This window comes from Thunnus albacares, chromosome 9, assembly GCF_914725855.1.
Source record: "Thunnus albacares chromosome 9, fThuAlb1.1, whole genome shotgun sequence".
NCBI lineage: Eukaryota > Metazoa > Chordata > Actinopteri > Scombriformes > Scombridae > Thunnus > Thunnus albacares.
This window is the reverse complement of record NC_058114.1, coordinates 35,305,553-35,327,400: the sequence shown is the minus strand read 5'-3', so window position 1 is coordinate 35,327,400 and position 21,848 is coordinate 35,305,553. Positions and strand designations below refer to the sequence as shown.

The 21,848-nt window shown below is 40.9% G+C and overlaps 1 protein-coding gene across 1 annotated transcript in view; it reads right to left on the bottom strand.

The window, feature by feature from the left end:
• Window positions 1-210: 210 nt before the first annotated feature.
• lonp1 (lon peptidase 1, mitochondrial) overlaps window positions 211-21,848 on the bottom strand; it is a 27,431-nt gene continuing 5,793 nt past the window's right edge. Inside the window, exons 7-21 of the mRNA XM_044360957.1 lie at window positions 21,713-21,842; window positions 20,104-20,187; window positions 19,947-20,015; window positions 19,674-19,825; window positions 15,760-15,898; window positions 13,910-14,088; window positions 13,609-13,696; window positions 12,216-12,338; window positions 12,010-12,126; window positions 11,684-11,824; window positions 3,524-3,689; window positions 3,314-3,400; window positions 3,058-3,185; window positions 2,198-2,362; window positions 211-901 (exon numbers count right to left, since the gene is read on the bottom strand). Of these exons, the coding sequence (XP_044216892.1) occupies window positions 746-901; window positions 2,198-2,362; window positions 3,058-3,185; window positions 3,314-3,400; window positions 3,524-3,689; window positions 11,684-11,824; window positions 12,010-12,126; window positions 12,216-12,338; window positions 13,609-13,696; window positions 13,910-14,088; window positions 15,760-15,898; window positions 19,674-19,825; window positions 19,947-20,015; window positions 20,104-20,187; window positions 21,713-21,842 (1,924 nt within the window). The 3' untranslated portion in view covers window positions 211-745. The remainder of the gene's footprint in view (window positions 902-2,197; window positions 2,363-3,057; window positions 3,186-3,313; window positions 3,401-3,523; window positions 3,690-11,683; window positions 11,825-12,009; window positions 12,127-12,215; window positions 12,339-13,608; window positions 13,697-13,909; window positions 14,089-15,759; window positions 15,899-19,673; window positions 19,826-19,946; window positions 20,016-20,103; window positions 20,188-21,712; window positions 21,843-21,848) is intronic.

The window sequence follows — 21,848 nt, the reverse complement described above, 5'->3', positions numbered from 1 at the left end:
CGTCATGTGATACTAATAGATGTTGCCCCAATGAGTGGATTGATCTTTGAATTATTTTTTATAAGTATTTCATAATGTCATAATTCATTTTGTTAACGTTTTGAAACTTTGGGTGTCTAAACAGTCAAGCTTATTCACATTATCAAAATAATTTTGATCATGTTTCTCTTTCATTCTTTGTGAAGAATGGTTTGTAATAACAGCAGCCAGCAGCATTATTTAATTTATTTCAACATCATCTCAACCGACCAATAATAATATAAAATAATATAAGAAATCTATGAAAGAGTCCATCCACAGCAACTGTATAATGAGAGTTGTGGGTAAAGAGGCTGCCACGCAGCAAAGTCACCACCATGACTTCTGCTCATCGATGACATATCTTTTGATGACAGGACAGTGTTCATCATCATCACTTTACTCTGTGTCCATCTTTCACACAGTTGGCTGTGTGGTTCCAGTTCAGTGAGGCTGTGTCTTCCTACATTCAGGGGTCACGTGGTGGCTGACGACCTGCTGGCTGAGCATGAATTATATGTGAGGGATCACACAGCCAACTGCTCCTATGGACATTGTTGACCTTAGAATCCAAACTGCATGTTTACAGTCAAAACATCAGAAGGTAATAATTGGATTTTACTAACTACAACCAGAACAACAATCAGTGTTGTGGTAATGAACAGGTGCCATGTAAAGAAGTCTGGATGCATTTTGGCTTGTTTTTAGAGCTGTAGGTAAAAACAGGTTATGACTGGTTGTGTGAGAAGACAATGGGGTAGATTTGACTGTAGTGATCTACAAAGTGGACCTCCAGGCCCTGGGTGATGTAGTCCGGCAGGTCAGAAAAGTCCTTCCTGTTCTCAGATGGCAGGATGATGCATGTCACACCAGCACGACGGGCCTGACAAGAACAAGAAAATACAGTTCAAATTCTAATGTAAATATGCAAATGAATTTTAAATTCATGAATGACTTCTTTAAAACAAGTATATATTTGCCCTGATAGCAGTGGGCTCTAAGGATTGTAATGTGATGTAATGTTTGTTGATTCATCCCAGCAGCACACCTAAATATCTACTGGCCAGATAGTCAGTACATTTGCTGCAGATATTCACAAGGAAATGACCCTTGTGCAAACAAAATATGAAAATGTAACAATTTGAAATGAAATTGTTTGAGCACATTCTTGCTCTCAAAAGGAATGAACTTACACTTGTTGGTAACCCATGGCTTTTCCTCTAGCACTGCTGTTTACATCTTTAGAGCCACTACTGGTAAGGCTCTGCAAAGAGCTAAACTGTTAGTATATTGCTGCTTGTGTCCAACACTTTGCTGCTGTGGGCTCCACTGACAGGACTTTAGACGTTTCAGTCATGTTAAGGTTGAGAAACTGCGAGCCCCCAGCAACAGAGCTGGATGTAGGGTGATTTTGGTGTAGTGGCCACAGTTGAACCTGCAGGCCATGTGATCAGTCAGACTTTTTGTCGGACGTGTCTGTTATGAAAGGAACACCCATAAAACTATGAAGCAAATATCTCTTTAAATGATCAGAATCCAAACAATCAGGTCCAATAAATGATTAAAAGCCACCAAGTGTGTCATGCAGCCAGAGAAAGACATGACTACTCATTGGTTATGAGCACCTGAATGCAATGGGAAGCCATGTTTGGACACCTTATGGTCTTATGTCATGTTGAGTTATGTGGGTCAGATACTGCGTATTCTACAAGAATGTTGACTTTAGCTGCGAGCTTTACACCGCTTTATTTGTCATCAAGCAGAAGATTTAGAGTTCCACAGGTCAGAGGTCATGTTACACAGGAGATTTGATGCAGTGCACCAGACTAGTGTGTTTTAGGACTCTAAAGTCTACCTCTGAAGGAGAGTACTTATTTTAGATGATGAGGAATATCTGATGTTTGCACAGTGCTGCAGTGAAAGCTCATGTATTGCCTATTAAACATTATTGAGGGTAAGGCTGCAACAGATAATTAATTCCATTATTGCTTAGTCTGTCAACAGTTTTCCAGTTATAGGATTATTTTTTTAGTTTATAAAATGTCAGATTGTCATGAAGGTTGTCTTTTAAATGTCTTGTTTTTTTCTGACCAACAGTCCAAGTCATATTTACACTTGTATAAAACAGAGAAAGAAGCAAGTGTGTTTGTGTATGTTTGTGTGTCTTGTGTGTACTTACAGCAATAGTTTTCTCTTTGATTCCTCCCACTGGCAGTATTTTTCCAGTCAGTGACACCTCACCAGTCATGGCTACATTCTGACGTACCGGCTGGTTGGTTGCCAAGGACAACAGTGCTGTGACAATGGTGCAGCCAGCGCTTGGTCCATCCTTGGGAGTCGCCCCCTTGAAACAAGTGACAGTTGCATACAAACAGACAGGAGTTAACATTGTTGCCCACCACAGCGTATTTTTGATTTTTTACCATATGAGGACCTAAAGCTAAACATCTTCAAATTCTATATGTAGCAGCTTTGAGCAATTCAGTTTTTTTAAAGGTTCTATTTGTAAGAATCAGAAATTCCTTGTCATTAGTGACACTGGTGGCCGTTAAGCGAGCTGCAGTCAATATCCTGTTGCTCGTGTTGTGAAATGTGTTGTGGTCAATGGAGGCAGCTAGCCGTCTCATTAGCTGGAGAGCAAATATCTGCATATATATCTGTTTTTGTTGTATTGTGTTGTTCTGTCGTTATGCTGGTCATTTGTTGATGTTAGTGGGAGAGAGGCAAGGCACTCGGGAATGCCCAAACGTCACATAGAAATCAGTCCACAGGCTGTTACAGACAACTGAGAAAGTCATGGAAGGACTCATTTTTTAAGTTATGTTACAACCCATTCACTCATTGACAATAAAACATGATTAATATGTGCTTCATTTCTTACATATAGAGCCTTTAAAATGCTACTCAAATAAAATGGATTTTCTCTTACATACTTTTTTAGTGGCTGGTAAAGAATAACTAAAACAAGTAAACAGAGTAAGCAATAATAATCAGTAAGTAATTCATTTATAGTACTTTATACTTTATTGCCGTGTTTACCTCAGGGACATGCAGGTGCAGGTGGGAGTTGACCAGGAAGTGATTTTCTGGTTGCTGTGTCATCAGGAAGGCTCTGGCAAAGGTTGATGCAATCTTAGCACTTTCCTTCATGACGTCACCCAACTGACCTGCAGAGGAGCACCAAGACATGGTGAATGCATCAGACTGATGCTTGCGTGACTCCTAAAACTGCTGGACAGTGTTTGATTAACCTCCAACCCGCTTAGTGACTCAGTTCATGGCTTTCCTGACTGACCTGTGACCTCCAGTGACCCCTCTCCTTTAGGGTCTGCTCCTCCAGGAGGACGGCGCAGTGACGTCTCAATGAACAATGTTGACCCTCCTACTCAGAGGACACGACACAGTCAGAGCTTCTGTATGCTAATTTTCTATTGGTTTATGTGTGTGTGTGTGTGTGTGTGTGTGTGTGTGTGTGTGTGTGTGTGCGTGTGTGCGCATCTCTCACCCAGAGCGGTCCATGCCAGACCCATAACCACTCCAGGTGGTGTGACATCATACATGCGGTCCACTGTGAAAAGCGGTTTACCCACATAGTCCTGCAAGTTGTCAGGTGAAACACTCACTGTTGTTTGTTTCTCGCTGACGATAGAGAACGCCACCTTACGGAAAACCTGACAGACAGACAGAAAGACGGGGAGGGGATTAAAAACAAAGGAATAATGTTCTTTTTGTCACACAGAACCACAGTCCCCCTGCAGTTATTAGTTTCCTGCTGCATAGCAGTAGGTTTAAGATTAGTTTGGCAGGTGGTGATTTGCGTGGGTGTGTGTGTATGATGGATGTGTCATGTTTGATTGTATGGAATGTTCTATGTGGTGGTACTGTGCCGAAGATATGACAGTGAGTATGGTGATCTGGAGTAGTATGGTTCAGGTGGGGCTCACTGGAAAGGGGAGAGCAGAGCTTAGAGTTGAAGAATGAGATGGAGATGCCAGTTAGTTCCTCTGCATACTCTGGCCCTTAACCTGGTTGAGGTGCCATCCAACCCGGACGGGGAATGGCATCTGAGGAGAGGAGGAGGGGCCACCAGGGCACGTGAACCTGGACCCACAAGGCCCCCCCATCACCCCACCAGCCGCTGGCCCAGGTTGTCAGATCCGCACACACCCCACTTGCCCTTTGATATATGTGCCTTCTACTGTCAAAGTGCGTTAAAAGAGGTTCAGTGCAGATGGGAGACCTTATTCAGGACTCCCCTCGTGCACCCCACTCATCCTGTGTAAGGATTGATTATGTACCTCTTCTAATATGTGATGCAATAAAACAAGTGAGGTGCGACCACGCAGGGCCTCTTCAGGCACCCCACCTGGCCCTAATCTAATTGATTTAGTTGTTTTTTTGGATGGAAGTTGGAATGTTGGGCATCTAGCGTGTAGAGCATTAAAAAGTGAGGTGTGCTGTGTAGCGCGGACCCAGGCAGCCATAGGGGCAAAGGAGGGCTGGGAAGTGGATGGGGGGACATGAGGGCCCATGACTGCACCCAGGTTGAACACCCTCCCTGCCTAAGCCCATCTGCAGGGCCACCCCCCAGGGCCGTTGGTCTGGAACCTCTGAAGGGTAGGGCAGGGCAGAGGAAAGCTGCAGAGTCTCGTTAGTGAGAGGATCGACTGTTGTAGAGAGGGTCAGGACAAGGGGAGAGAAAAGGGGGGTGGAGGAGGGGATTGAGCCCCACCATGAACCTTATATAGTGTATGTTACAGTATTAGGCAGAGGTTTGGCATGAGTGGTGATGTGTTACGTGGGCAATGGTGAGGCATGAATGATAAGGGGGGAAACCTTCGTGAGTTGGGTCTCAGACAAAGAGGGCCAGTGGAGTCACGACTGTAGAAATTTGGAAAATGATGACCAGAGGGAGATGGAGTCTTGTGAGTCCTTACCAGATGAACAATGTGAAGTTTCCAATGATATATGGTCTATTAACAGATTTTTCCAGATAGCAGTATGAATTTTTTTCTTTGTGTTCCAGTTCATGAGGATCGTTTTCTTGGCGACAGCTAGCGTGATCAGCAAAACTTTACAGTTCAGGTTGTTTAGATTAATTGTTGACGTATCTCCAAGCAGACAGAGAGATGGAGAAGTTAGGAAGTAGCAGCCAAGGAAGGTGGAAAGGAGCCCTGTGATGTTTTCCCAGAATTGTTTAATGGGGATGCAGTGCCAAAATGCATGTACATATGTGTCCGGGCAGTTCTGTGTGCAGTGGGGACAAATGTCTGAGGTGAAACCCATAAGAAACAATTTCCAGCCAGTGAGGTGAGTTCTGTGGAGAGTCTTGTATTGTATTAACTGCAGGTTAGTGTTTTTGGTCATGAGAAAAGTATTCTTGCAGACTTGGGTCCAGAAATTGGCATCTGTGGAAATGATTCCCATTTGGTGGAGGGAAGGCTGGTTGTGGTGTCTATCTGTGTCACTATTCTGTAAATTTTTGATAGTAGTTTTACAGAGGATGGTATATTGATTAACTGTGAGATAGGTGTAGCGAGTTCTAGGTTGACCATAGAGGTGTTGATGGTTGATTTAATTGATGATTTGATCTGTAGATATTGTAGGAAGTGTTTGTTGTTGATACCAAATTTCTGGACCAAGTCCACAAATATGGAGAGTTTGCCATTGTGAAAAATGTGTTGCAGATGAGTAATACGTTTGTCTTTCCAGGTGCGGGAGTTAAGTGGTTTCTTGTGGCTGGTGAAGTTGGGGTTATTGCAAATTGGGGTGAATTTTGAGGGTGAAGGCTTTGTGTTAGTGATGATATGAAATTTCCACCAGGCTGTCAGACTTGAGCCAATTGTGGGCGCTTTGAAACAGGCATGTTTTCTAATTTCTTGGGAGAGGAAGAGGAGGTCTGAAATCTGGAGGTTAATGCAGATGGTTTGTTCTAAGTCTAACCATTGGTTGGGATGAGTCCATCTGTGCACAAACTGAAGATGATTTGCCAGACAGTACAGGGTGAAATTTGGTGCTTCTAATCCTCCTAGAGTTTTCGGTTTTTGTAGGGTGGATAGTTTTATTCTTGGGGTCTTGTTTTTCCAGTAAAATTTTCTAATTGCTGAGTCTAGAGATTTGAACCAGGAAGTGGATGGTTGTATTGGGGTCACTGTGAAAAGGTAGTTCACTTTGGGTAATACATTTTGATAGTGGATATTTTGTCCATGATAGAAAGTGGCAAGTTTGTCCAGCATTGGAGGTCTTCCTGAACAGAAGGGGGTGAAGTTTAATGTAAATAGGTCTGGCAGCCTGGGGGAAACTCTTATACCAAAGTAGGTCAGTGCATAGGGGTGTAGGTAGTGTGTTGGCTGCTGCATCCCAACTTTTGAGTTGTAAAGGAAGAACAGAAGATTAGTCCCAGTTGATTGTGTAGTCAGATATATTGGCGAATGAGTTTATGACTTTGATTGTCTCTTGTAGGGAAATTAAAGGGTCTTGCAGAAACAGTAATATGTCATCTGCATAGAGGCTGATTTTATGATGCACGTTTTCAGTCCTAATGCCTTTGATGAGCGTATTTTGGTGGATGGCAGCGGCTAGTGGTTCAATGAAAATAGTGAGCAACAGAGGTGAGAGTGCGCACCCTTGTCTAGTCCCTCTGTGAAGATGAAGCTTTGTGAGGTCAGTCTATTGGTGGTGATAGTGGCTGACGGTGAGGTGTACAATAGTTTGGCCCAACTTATGAATGAATACCCCAAGCCAAACCTGTCTAATGTGGAGAATAGGAATTTCCAATTGACTGTCAAATGCTTTCTCAGTGTCTAATGTAACAATTGTTGTATTATTTTTTTGAATTGTGGAGTGATACATGATATTTAATAGTCTGCGGGTAGTATTGGAGGCCAATCTACCTTTAACAAAGCCGGTTTGATCTGGATGGATAATGGATGGTATAACCTTTTCTAGTCTGAGTGCTAAAGCTTTGGCGATGATTTTTGTATCTACATTGATTAATGAGATTGGTCAGTAACTTGATGGTAAAGTTGGGTCCTTATTGGGTTTGAGCAAAAGCGAAATTTTTGCTGTGTTAGAGGTTGCCGGAAGTCTGGAAACCTGTTTTGATTTGTTTATCATTTGAATGAAGAGTGGAGCTATAATTGACCAGAAGTGTTTCTAGAACTCAGCAGGGAAGCCATCTGGGCTGAGTGCTTTGTTGTTTGGCATTGATTTGAGAGCAGTGTGAAATTCATCTTGAGATATTGGCATTTCTAATTTATTTTTTTGTTGATTGTCAATTTTGGGTAGGTTGATGTTGTTGAGAAGAGTTAATCTCTTACTTTTTAGGTTCCTTTTCTGATGAATAAAGCCGGTTGTAGAAATGATAGAACTTTTGATTTATTGCAGTAGGTGAAAATTTTCCTGTCTTAGCCTGCTTTATATTTATTTAATTAGCCCAAAAGGCAGAGGGCTACTGTAAAACAGTAGGACCCTATTGTTTTTCGTGTTTCTTTCTCTCTTTCTTCCTTTCTTCCTTTATTATTACAGGACATCACACCTAAATTTGACTCCCTAAACATGCTGAAAAACTCACCAAATTTGGCACACACATCAGGTCTGGTGAAATATTTGATAAAATGTAAAAATTAACCCCTAAAATGCCAAAATGTGCTCTCTAGCACTACCTATGTAACTAAAATGCCCGCCATGGCCCATAGGAATGTCGTAGAGCAATCAAACCAAAACTCAATTATTCATCTCATCAACAACTACAAATCATATGCTAACACCCCTGACCTAAATCCAACAGGAAATCCGCAATTTCAAAATAAGACTTTGCACCAATTTTTGCCCCCGAACAAACGCTACCATTAACGCCCTTGGAGGAGACTCCAAGGGCGTTAATGGTATCAGCTTCAAACTTTAAAAAGGTGATTTATGAAACTATGCTGAAAAAAAGACGTTAAAAACTTTGTAATAAATCGAATGGTTTGGATTTTACAAGCCCTGAAAGTTGCAGTGCCACGTCACACTTTACAATGTAAAACAATGGGGAGGCAATCTATGGGCATGAACTTTGTGTAAAACAGAGGCTTCTGATGTCTAAACTATAAGTCTGACTACTTTCAAACCTGTATCAATGGATTCGCAACAAAATTTCCTACTAAAAATATGGTTTTTAATGTAAGATTTGGCCAAAGTAATGGGATTTATGAGGAGATTTCACAAAAAGCGTACTCCAAAATTCTTCTCTCCAACTTCTCCTGGTGTTGTCACTTCCTCAGTGCTGTGAAACATTCCGCAATACAGACTCATTATACAATCACAGGAGGAGCAAAAAAAGACTTTAAAACTCACACTCTAATATCTCAAAAACAATAAAAGATAGAAAAACATGTAAATTCAAGATTTGTAGGTCAAAGTCTCGTGACTCATTTAAAGTTCAAATGACGTTTGTATCTAAAACTATGTGAAACAAGTAAATGTTCAAAAAGGTGTGGGTTCGCTTACACCCTCCATTCAAATATGAGTATTTTTCTGTGACCAGCTGCAGTTACTTATTGTCTCTACACACCTGACAGTACACGTCAATCAAACTTTGACCAGGTCATGTGGGTTAAAAGTCTTTCCTTTTCTAAAAATGGACTTGATGAAAATTAGGAAATTAATTTGTTTTACACACAAACTCATCAAGAGTTTTCAATTTACTAATTGAAATTCAAGTGAATGGGCCCAAAACTTGCATAATTTTGATGACACAGGTGTGAGCAAGACAGACATGTCTCACCCTGCAGAAAATTCTCATCCTGTCAATCAAACTTTCAAAATAAAAGCAAACCACACTTGTAAGAAATATCTTTTTTTTTAAAAAGCAAAATGATCTGATCCCAACAGGCCAGAGTGTGAGGTCCCGACGAACGCTGCTTGCAGCTTTAATTTTTTCTGAGTTTGATCTGTTGTGTTGGCCATGTTAATGTTTTCGAGGTGTTTAATTTTTTGTTCCAATTGAGTTTCTTTTTCTTTCTTTTTTTGTGGACTGAAAATTAAATGATAATTCCTCTGAGTACTGTTTTTCCTGTTACCCACAGAAGAGAAGGTGATGACTCGGGGGAGTCATTCATTTCTAGAAGGAGTGGCCACTCTTTTTTGATAACGGAGTCAAATTGTGGGTCCTGTAGGAGAGAGGTATTGAAGCACCATCTGGGGATTGTTTTATGTGAGCAACTTCTAGTCCATTTAATTGTAACAGGGGCATGATCACTAATGATAATTGGGTGGATTGTTGACTGGGTGAGATTAGAAATCGATTTGCTTGTGAGAAAGAAATTGAGGCGGGAGAAAGAGCGATGGACTGGAGAAAAAAGGAGTATTCTCTGCTATTTGGGTGCTGTAAGCGTACAGCTGTCGGCAAGACCATAATCACTCATGAACTGTTTTATATTTGAAGTGGATTGCCAGATTAATTTGTTTCTTGAGTTATCAGAACGGTCTATTGATGGGTCTAAAACTGTGAACTCAAATCTTCTGCTATTATGACTGGGCAATCAGTCAGATTTGTGATGGTGGAGAATAAAGACTGAAAAAAAAGTTGGTTCATCTAAGTTTGGACTATACAGATTTCCTACTGTAATTGGGTTATTGTCAATTGAGATATTAACGATAGTATAGCACCCTTCGGGGTTGGCTATGGTGGTGTTATGAACAAATGAGATTTTTTTTATGGCTCAAAATGCAGACTCCTCGTTGCTTTGTGTTATAATTTGCTGAGAATACCTGATTGTACTGAGCTGAGTTTCTTGGAGGAGGCAAATGTCACCCTGTAAATGATTTAAATGGTCAAACACTTTGGCCCTCTTTGCCTGAGATCCAACACCACGGATGTTCCATGTTAGTAGAGATAAACTGGACATACTTTTGTAGAATAGATTTCTGTTTGAGGTAATTGAATGGAATGTTGTGTAGAGGAGAGCGTGTGTGTGAGTGAGAGTATGTGAGTGAGGTGTGATTATTATGCGAGTGCAGGTGCAGGGGATGCATCTGTATGTTGAGAGCAGTAGTCAGTGTGACGGGAAATGTAGGATGAGGAAGAGAGATGGGTAGGGGGCGAGGGGGCAGAATAGACATGATGACTAACAATAGCAACACTAACAACAACATCAATAAAAACAACAAAAGCAACATCAGTGATAACATAGTGGCCTAGGGCTGTATACTAAATTACTAGCAGTTATGAGACATATGCAAATGTTTAACTGTATGAGGCTATCATACTATGCGATGGCAGAGAGAGAGAGAGAGAGGGAGGGGGAGAGAGAGAGAGAGGGAGAGGGAGAGAGAGAGAGAGAGAGAGGGGGAGGGGGAGAGAGAGAGAGAGAGGGGGCGAGAGAGAGAGCGAGGGGGCGAGAGAGTGAGAGAGAGAGCGAGAGCGAGAGAGAGAGAGAGAGATTGCATATTTACCAGGGATGGAATTAGAAAAGCCAGGGGGTGATGTCCTTGTAGAGGTATAACTGTTCGTTAATGTAATGTTTATCAACAACTATGACTGCTTTTTTACCTTCATTTTTCATTTGTTTGCGGATGGGGAAGAGGTGTTTGCGGCATTGAAGTATTTTTTGGGATACTGGTCATTGAGTCCAAAGTCTGTGTCTTTGAGATGTTTGCCTTGACATTGAGCCAGTTCTTTTTGTTTGAAGTGTTCGAATTTTGCAACGATAGGGCAGGAACGGTCGCTTTGGTTGTTTCTGGACTTAATGTGGTGTACTTGGTGAAAGCTGATGGATTGCATGGTCTCTGTTGGGAGCTTGAGCTGTACGGTCATGAATGTTCGTATTGTTGCTTCGGGGTCTTCTGGGTTCTGTTCCGGAGAAAATGAGATTGTCCCTTATGCTGCGTGTTTGTAGGTCAAGAATGGTTGATTTTACGGTTTTCAATTCAGCAGTGGTAGTGGAAAGTTGTGTGGTGAGTGACTACATGGATCGTGTTAGTGATTTGTTTTCTTGTCTGACAGTGTCTATTTGTTCCTGGCTGAATTTGAGGCTATGGCGGAGGGCTTGGATTTCTTCATGAAGTACTTCTAGTAGTGAAAGCCTGGCGTCAAATCCGGTGAGTTCGGTTTGTATAGAAAGTAGAATTTCTTTGTTTTCAGCACAGTATTTGGGTGGTGGTGAATCAGAACTGGATCGATCGTAGCATGCTCTTTTGGGTGTCTTGGAAGTGGATCCTTGCAGCATGTTTTGAAAGAGTTGGAGGTAGCGTTTATTGATAAAGTCCTCAAGTTCTTCCAGTTTGCATGATAAAGTCCAGTATCAGGACACAGAAAAGTAGTTCAAAAGGAGTTAAATCCAGAGAGTGACAAAAACAGAGAGAGGGGAAGGAAAGAAAGGTACAGAGAGAGAAAAGTTTTGCTTAGCGTCTAGTGGGCAGCCATCTTTTGCACTGTCTCGTACTACCGCGCGTGCGCTACTCTGACATCACCTCATCAGTACAATGACTGATGAATGCCAGCCTTCTTCAGCAATCCCTGTTGGTCCTATTAAAGGATGAGATTTACGTTTTTGTTATATGCAGAGTGTTCTGCAGAGTGTTCCTCTGATTAAGACCAGAATCTCTGTTCGAGAGAGTAACTTAAAGCATGTGAGCTGTCGTTTACACATTACATCCAGAACAAAGCTTTACAGTGTTTTACCTTCTCCACTTGTTTCTGCAGGTTCCTGACTCCAGACTCCCTGCAATACTGTCTGATGAGCAGACTGAGGGCTTCAGATGAGATCGAGGCCTTCTCCTCTGTCAGGCCACACAGAGAGCGGAGCTGAGGGACCAGGTACCGCTGGACACAAACACACACACAGGACATGGAAATTTAAACCATAATGTACAAGCAAGGCATATCACATTTTTATTAACTGCTTAATACTGTGAGCAAAAAACATTCCACTATTATGAAAAATATAAAGCAATAATCATAAAATCATATTTTTTTTTCCCACAGTCAAATATGTAAGTTGGTGTCACCTCAGCGATAGCCAGTTTCTCCTGGGCCACATATCCAGACACATTAATCATCTCCATCCTGTCTCTGAGGGGCTCTGGTATGGTGTCAATCACATTGGCCGTGCAGATAAACAGAACCTTTATTGGAGCAGACAGAATGGAATGTGGTTTACAAAAACTGCATTTTCAGGACTGCGGAACTGTACATAAAGAACACACACTCTCACCTTTGACAGATCAACAGGAACATCCAGGTAGTGGTCGAGGAAGTTAGCATTCTGTTCAGGGTCCAAAAGCTCCAGCAGTGCTGAGGATGGATCACCCTGGTAACCACGACCCATCTTATCTACCTGGTAATGACAGGTTAGAGAAAGATGGCTTATCATTGACATCACATATTCCTGGCAACAGCAATAACCACTGGAGCTCAGAGAGAAAACCCCATGACAACATGCCGCACACTGTTTACACACTTTATCTGGGATTCACTTTCTTTGTACAGGTTTGCTTTTCAGAGCAGTCCTGTTTATTTCTTAGGATTTCTCTCTCTGTGCACACATATTAACCACATATGTACTCACAGAGTACTTTATTAAGAACACCATATATTCCTTTGAGATCCTGATTCATGTTGACATGAATGCATCACATAATTTCTGCAGATTTGTCAACTGCACATTCATCCTGCAAATCTCACATTCTAACACATCCCAAAAGGTATTGAATTCAGATCTGGTCACTGGAGAGGCCACTGAAGTATACTGAACTCATTGTCAGGTTCATGAAACCAGTTTCAGACTTTTCCTTTGTGACAAGGTGCATTATCATGCTGGAAATAGCCATTCAAAGATGGGTAAATTGTTACCATAATGGCAGTCGCAAGGTCAGCAACAATACTCAGATAAGCTGTAGTATTCAAACCATAATTAGCCCCATTTCCACTACATGGTACTGCTCAAATCTACTTGCCTCCACAAAGATGCAAACCATACTGTTTATACTGTTAATGTTTACTTTAACAGTACTTGACTCTATTTGCCTTTTTTGGTTTTCCATTAGGCAAAAGTTGTTGATATTACCTGATATCTGGTACCTAATTTTTTGGTATCACCTCCTTCGAGGTTCCAAGCAAGCTGACCTGATACTAAAAGGTGGCATGAAAACACTTAAGACCACCTGATTGGTCAGTCATTTCTCTCATTCACTGATTTCCCTCTACTGCAACTCCTTTTTCTGCATTCTGATGTTTGATATGAACATTAACTGAAGCTCCTGACCTGTATCTGCATGATTTCATGCATTGCACTGCTGCCACATCATTAGCTGATAGCTACAGTTATAAACTGAAAGTGTCTATTCCATGAGTATCGACAGCAACAGCAGAGTCGCAGCACAGAGTAGTACATTAAAACAGGCAAAGTGACTCCAACCCTGGTTTAACATAGGCCAAGTTGTCTACAGGGAATTGAAGCTAAAACTGGTAGCCAAAAAGAATCATTTGTTCACTGCACAGGTAATAGCACATCAGCAGACTCCATCCAGTAATATTAAAGCTGCTCTGATATGGATTTACATTGAACTGACACAGACAGAGTGAAAAAGCAACAGCACCATACTGACCTCATCTATTAGCACCAGAGGGTTCTCTGTCTTGGTTTTCTTTAGGCACTGGATAATCTTCCCTGGCATTGCTCCGACATATGTCCTCCTGGACATGGACACACACACACACATTTTAGAAAATAATTTCCCCATATTTCCTTAAAGATGAGCCCATCACATTGCAGATACAGTTAATTCTAGTATTAGCTGTCCTTCTCTTACCCCGCACCTCTGCTCACTGACCAAATAGAGCTCTGTACATGATACTGACAATGTATGAACTGTTCCTCTCTAATACTGGCAAGGCAGATCTCCAGACCTGTGTCCTTTAATCTCAGCCACATCGGTCATTCCTCCCACACTGAATCTGAAGTACTGTCTGTTGAGGGCTCTGGCTATGGAGCGAGCAATGGAGGTCTTTCCTACACCCGGAGGACCGTAGAAACACAGGATCTTTCCCTGGGTGGAGCCACGCAGCTGGCTCACTGCTATAAACTCCTGCACAGAGACAGAGAGGAGGTCTGGTTCATTTCAAAGTATTTTTTCGAAGTATATTTCTTGTGCTTTTTAAAGGTGTGTGCATGTGCTTGTGTACTGTACCAGTCAAAAGATAGAACACACTTTCTCATTCAAGAGAACAGGGGAGGTGTGTCCCAACTTTTGACTGATACTGTACAGTGGGGTCCAAGAGTCTGAGACCACACTGAAAACATGGATATTATCACAAAGTTTGAGGATTTAGAAACATTTAAAAACAGAAGTCATGACATGTAAAATGAAGAAGAAATATTTTAATAATATAAGATTCTGCACTGTTTCTAGATCAAAAATCAAATTTGATTGACCAACAAAAGGTCAGATTTCCTTGAGTTGTATCCCTTCCATTGAAACATGCATTCAGATGACCCTCAGATGGATTTGATCTACTCATCAGAGGATCGTTCAAGTAACTAAACTTGCAGCCACTGTTCACCTGTTATAAATATGGCTGTGCCTCAAGTTTCCAGCAGATCATCGCTTATTAAGTAGCACTGAGATAATGGTAAACATGGCTTCAGAACAAAGTGAAAGTGTCAGAAGTCAAATTGTTATTCTAAGGAAAGAGGGACTTTCTCAGCTTCAAATCATGGCTAGACTAAAGGTTTCTAAAGAGGCAGTGCATGGAACTCTAAAACGCTTTGCAGAAACTGGATCAGTTATATCCAAAGCACGATCAAGCAGACCAAAAGTGATCACACCATCAAAGATCAATGCATCAAGCTTAGTTCCCCGAGAGATAGAAAAGCAACTTCATCACATAGAGAATTTGCTTAATAAAGAAGACTCCAATCACCCCAAGTACTGTCTAAAGAAGGCTGTCTTGTAGTGGTCTCAGAGAAAGAGAAGCCTCTAAACCACTTCTCTAAAACCCCTGGACAAAAAGCCAATGCATTTCCATCACTGTAGGGTGCTGGAGAAATACAATTTACTGAGCTTTGAGAATTTTAGATTATTCTCAAATTTGTGCTTAGTTCATAAAATTTTAAATAGTTCGGCCCCTCCTCCACTATGTGCCTTTGTGTATATTCGCTCAGTAAGTTTTATTAGATCCTATTGTGTGTAGCTTTGTATTTTGTATAATGTGTTCTGTGTGTTTTTTGCTTTGTACTGTTTGTCATTGTGCAGTCATATGTTTTAATTGTAAAGGACTGCAGGTGAAAATTAGCTTGAAGCTTATTCTGGTGCAGTACATCAAATGTCAACATTTATATTTCATACTGTACATGGTCCCATTGAATGAAATACAGTACAATACAAATACCAGCATTTCACAGGGGATGACTGGAAAAAAAGTCATGCTATTTACTGATGAATCAAAGTTTGAGATTTATGGCAGTAACAGAGGGGTGTATGAAGGGAGATGAACAGTTGAGAGAGTGATACCGAACATATCAAACAAAGTGAAACATGGTGGTGGAAATATACTCTGGAGTTCGACACCTGCACTGAATTGACTCTACCCTGACCAAGGAGAAGTATGCTATACCCTATGGTTTGCATCTTTGGGGAGAAGGACTCATGCTGCAGCAGGATAATGAATGGTGTGTGTGTGTGTGTGTGTGTGTGTGTGTGTGTGTGTGTGTGTGTGTGTGTGTGCGCGTGTGTGTGTGCGCATGCGCATTTGCTGACCAATATACGTTTCTTAACATCATCCATTCCATAATGGTCTTCTTCCAGAACCTCTTTGGCTCTCTCCAGCAATAAATTCTCTTCGCTGTTGGTGCCCCAGGGCATGCTGGTCAGCCAGTCCAGGTAGTTACGGGTCACACTGAAACACACACACACACACAGTGTTTGTTTGTTGTAGTAGTCAACAAAACTATCAAAATACACAAAAAATAGAGCTTAGCTACACAGAAATTATCATTAGAACACCCAGTGGAGTTTTCTTCAAAACAAAGTTCTGTTTACATTCACAGTGTTTGTCACCAAAATGGACTGTGAGTATCCTTGAGGTCTAGAATGCATTTCCTCATAGAACATTTGCAAAGCTCTTCTTTTTAATATTTTAAATCTTGCTAGCTGGTAGTCTTCTCTGTCTTTTGCTGGGACATTTCCACTTTGGCATCTATCTTGGCATATTACCATTACCTGTCATGGGAATAGTGTAAAATCACTGGTAGGAATCTGTATTGTATGTGCCAGAGCACCATAGAAACAAAACAGGGACCCATTAATAAGAGCATTGCTACACAGCACTTCTAGAGATCAAAAACTCCACATACCTTACCTTTAACTAAAGATAATAAGGTCTGTAACGCAGAGCAAAGTTTAACTTGACCAGAATAAACAGAATGAGGACACCAAGCACATGAAACCAGACTCAGTCTAATTACAGCAGCAGTGTCAGACGTGCAGGTTTACCACACAATGAGCACAATCTACAAGCAAGGACAATAAAACCTGCTGCAGTTTGGACATTCATTCCACTGTAACACTTTACATAAAGCCCCTTATTTAGCATTTATAAGCAGTATACACACATTTAATAAATGGTTTATACCACACTATAATGTAGATGCAGGTAAGTAGGTATGAGGATATTTTTAAGTGTTTATCAATGTTAAGTATTTATCAAAAATTATAATTTCTCCTATGAAGACATATTTAGGGGTTCAAAACCGAAGGGTTGAAATATTGAGTTTGTGCCGGTTTATTAGTAATAGTAATAGTAGTAGTAGTAGTAGTAGTAAAGCCTGAATGATATATCAATCAGCCGATATTATCGGCCGATATTGGCTTATCACAGATATATCAGTAACGGCATATATGTTGTCCGATATGCACCGATTTTTTTTTTTTTTGAAGTTATATAGGCAGCATTTTATGTATATTTGATCCTTTTTCTTAATTCAAGTTATATTGGTACTTTTTTTTTTGTTCTTTTTTTTTTTATTTGTACAGGTTATTATTATTATTCCCCCACACCATTGCATTTTAGAGGGGCTTGAGATGCTCAAGAACTCATGAAAATTGGTAGACACGTCAAACAAAAATTGCAGAGTTCTGTAGTGACTGGCCAGTCCATAGCACCCCCAAAGGCAGGGCCATGTTGGGATAAAGTTGCTTGAATGTTTATGAAATACGGTGGAATCATTGTTCATCATTCTGGACATGATACATTTTTTTGAAAAAAATTTGCCTGACAGGGAGTCAGCCATTTTGGATTTCATGCATTAATTTTAACTTTATAAACATGTATGAGGCCTTTAGGATGCGCAAAAACTCACGAAACATTACACCCTTGTTTGAACTAATAAGTATTTCGATTTGATGTCACAATTGGGCTTGGGCATGGCACGTTGGCTCTATAACACCCCCTAATTACTTTTAGCGTTTTTGAGGTGCTAGGGGTGCTCAAAATCTCACAAAACTGCACATGCATCAGAAGTGCAAAACTTAATATCTGATATAGGTCGGCTCACAGATAAATGAAATTTGGTAGGCGGATGTATCATGTCCAGACTTTAAAAAAAGCCTCTTGGAGCCATACCCTAAGCCCAACAGGAAGTCAGCCATTTTGAATTTACTTTTCAATTTTTCCACGGTTGTTGCCATTTGCAGGCGTTGTACTTAAACAAACTCCTCCCAAAGAATTACACAGAGCGACTTCAAATTTGATCCGTGTCATCTTAAGACCTTTGTGATGAAAAGTTATCAAGTTTTCATGGAATGCCTTTGATGTGGCACGCCATTCAATTGGCATGTTTCACCATTAAAAAGGAAGCGGATGTATCTCCACTGGACTTTGTCCAATCTGCCCCAAATTTCACATGCTTGATTGGAGTCCAGGCCTGAACACATCTACATGTCCATATTGAGTCACAGTTATAGCACCAGCTACTGGCAACAGGAAGCCAGCGTTATGACAAATATCATCCGATTTATATGGAATTAACATGGTGTGGTCTACACATGATATACAGCAACATGACATATAATTAGTGGGTGTTCTCTAGTGCCACATAGTGGACACAGGAAGTAATATTTAACTCCTCTGTGCAATGTCAAATATTCATGACAATGCTTATATATGTCAGGTGACCTCTTCTTAATGTATTGCTGCATTAATGACCCACTTGTTTTAGCACCACCTAATGGCAACAAGAAGCAAGCCCTATGTTATAAACATACTTTGAGTAACAAGAAATTTGAAGTGTGTGGTCCACATTTGATATGCAGCAACATGATGTACATTTAGTGCGCATTTTCTAGCACCACATAGTGGACACAGGAAGTGATAGTTATCTCCTACATGCAATGTCCAATATTCATGAAAATGTATATCCATGTCAGTTGCTTGTAGCTTTAATCATTATTATTTTTCTTCAGAAATGTTTGCGCAAATTCCCATGAGATGGTAACTGTGACAGGCATGAGATTTTGCTCATTGATTGGAAGTTGTGTGCAAGTGCTGCCCAAGAAATATGACCACAATTGGCCTGATGTGGGCAGTATAATTAAAAGGTCAAAATTGTGAACTTTGAAAAGTCATTACTACAACACCGTATGTCCAGTTTACATGAAACTTGGTATAGACATCCATCCATTTTCAGTCTACAAATTTGCCTCAAGAACCATTTAAGTCCATTGGAGTAGATTTTCCGCAATTTTGAATTTTTTGAAAAACACATTTTTGACATCTCCGTCTAAACCACAGGTCTGATTGCTACCAGATTTTCAGTGGATCATTATTAGACCAAGCTCATCAAATGTTGCATAAAGCTTGTTGACATCTTATCTAGTTTTCATGATATTGACCAATGAACTTCAAAAAGACGTGGCTCAGCACATAAATAGACTTAAGTAAACAACTACTGGGCCAATCATCACAAAACTTGCAGGATATATCCACATAAGTACCTAAAACATACCCTGAAAGTTTAATTCAAATCGACTATTAAGGGACTACAAATGCAAAAAAATGGGACTATAAATCAGACTATAAATCAAACACTGTTTGTCCAATCATTATAAAACTCACAGAATATGTTTCATAACAATGTTGAACCACATGTGTAAAACTTTTTTGAAATCGCTCAATTGGGGGTGCCACCAGTTCCAAACACGTGCATGGGTCTGGTGCAAATATGACCATAATATTTTTAATTAAGCTGTTGAAGCTTTCAGCTTGTGATGGTCTGTGTTGGCTTGGATCCCAGAATTGCTGCTTGCAGCTGTATTTTATATTATAACATCTTTGTTTTGCTGTACTGTCATTCATTATCTGTTTATACAGCAGCAAACACTTATGGATGTCCACCAGAGGATTTATAGTTGTTGACTAATACATGAATAAACACTTATGTGCTTTTAACTGCATTACAGTGTTATAAATATTATATTATAAACCATTTCTTAACTGTTTATATGCAGCTTATAAATGTTAAATAGGGTGAATTAAAGTCAAAGGCGAAAACCACAGTTTCTTAATTGCATTATAGCATGTCCTAAAGATGACATCAGAAGAAATCTCATGAATTATCCCAAATGCAAAGGGTTATTTTGCAGGCTAGTGGGACAAAAAAATATACAAGACCAACTTGAACTCTGAGGAGTGGTTGTCCAGCAATCCCAGTTTGTTGAGTTCTTCATTGATTACATCCATGATGTGCTGAGGGACAGTCCTGTCTTTGAGTCTCTCTCTAAACTTCTCCTCAATGGCTTCCTTGTCCTCCTTCTCCAGACCCAGCTCCTGAAAAGCAACAGCAACAAAACATTTTTTAAATGCCTGCAACTTCACATGTTGCTGAGAACAGGGCTCCCATGAAGGGTGAGAGAGAGTGTTACTGACTGAAAGACAAAGTCTGTTCTACCTTCTTAATGATCTTGAGTTGCTCCTGCAGCAGGTACTTCCTGTGGGTCTGTTTGATCTTTTCTTCCACCTGTGAGTAGAGCAGGGAGACAGATGTGGGGGGGTGAGCAAAGCAGTGGCTGGTTACAGCACATACATGTTTGGAGATGACCTCTGACCTCTCGGCCCAGTCGCTGCTGTAGTTTACTGAGCTCAAACTCCTTCTTCAGCAGAGACAGAGCTTTGTAGAGACGTTTCGGGATCTGCAGAGACACACAGCAACCAGGTTAAAAGGCCTGTACCCTCCCTGTACACTGTGCAGCTTGAATGAAAGATCCAAAATATAACGACATAAAAATATACATTAGAACATTTGGGGAAGCAGCTGTGTGCTGCTCTTTATCAGAAGTGGGGAAGTTAACCAGAAGTCCATTTCATTTGCCCATGCTAATCTTTAAGTCAGCCATGCTATTTGAAAACACTTTTACAGAATGCAACATAATTATTTATGCTTTATCTTGCATGTTTTCATTCTCTATGTTTCAGTTTCACAAGAGAAGCTAATATTAGGGATGCATGATATTATTGGCATGTCATGGGTATCGGCCGATAAAAGCCCTAAAATGAAATATCAGCATCAGCGAATTCTGCCAATTATGAGAGGCCGATATGTTGCCTTCTCCTCTGCTGCCTGACTGTGCTTGCCTTCTTCCCACTTTAACCTTAATAACAAACCGGGGCTCAGTGCTCTGTGCTCAGTGACATGGAGAGCTGGGGCTAACATTAGCCGGCTAACTGGCTGTGCTTCCCTCCGGTCATGCTGCGGCGAATGCTCCACAAGCCTCTCAGCTAATGTTAGCCCCGGCTCTCCATATGGATCCAACCGGAGCACCGAGCTCCGGTTTGTTATTCAGGTTAAAGTAGGAAAAAGCAGTGGGTCTGCTGGGCAGCTTGAATGAAGTGGAGCCTGCGGAGGAAGAACCAGGGGTGCCAGGGTGACACAATCCATCGGGGAACTGATATGTTCGGCTGCACAGATAGGAAACACTTTGGCTGACAGGATGTACCACTCTGTCTAATAAACTCAAAGAAAACTACACTGCTCCACCCACTTGGCAGGTTCATTTAAGTTTTAATGCTGAGCTCCTGAACTCCAGTCTTACTAAGTTCTTCCTTCATATATTGTCTTTCTTGATCATACTTAGTACAATCTGTGTTTGCATGCTTAATAGTCTCCTCAGCTAGCTGGAAAAAATATGTGCATATATTGATATCAGCATCTGCAATCGACCACAATGAGTTGGAAATACTGGCATATCAGATATCGGCAAAAATCCAATATCATGCATCCCTAGCTAATATGAAGCTAGATGTCTTTCAACACTACAGTGTTTCTAGTGCCAAAGTCACTCTTTTTGTTACTGTACTTCCATGACAACTCAACAGGGAAAAGCTGTCTGAGGAAACACAAAGAGGGAATTTGATGCTAAAAAGACTGTAAATGTGGCAGATATCCACTTGATATGACTAACTCAGACTGCTAGCCAGTAGCCAATAGCCAGTATGAACAGAAGAAATGATTACAGCAAGGAAAACCTCTTTAAGTGTTCATATGGACACCTCACAGTTGTTTTAAGGCACACACAAAATTGTGAACCTATTCTTTAACTTCCTCACCTCCTAAACAGAGCAGCACGCAACTGCTTCCCTAAACTTATCTACGTGGCTGTTTCCCACACAGTGGATAAAACAGTGCCAAACAGAGCTATAAGCATGAACACTGCTCACATTGATCTCCTCCAGGACATCCTGTAGTTCATGTGACTCTGCTCCTGTCAGAGCTGCTCCCATGTCGCTGAGGTAGATGGGATTATCAACCACTCTTTGGCCAGCCTGCATCATCTGGAGAACTGACTCTCTGACA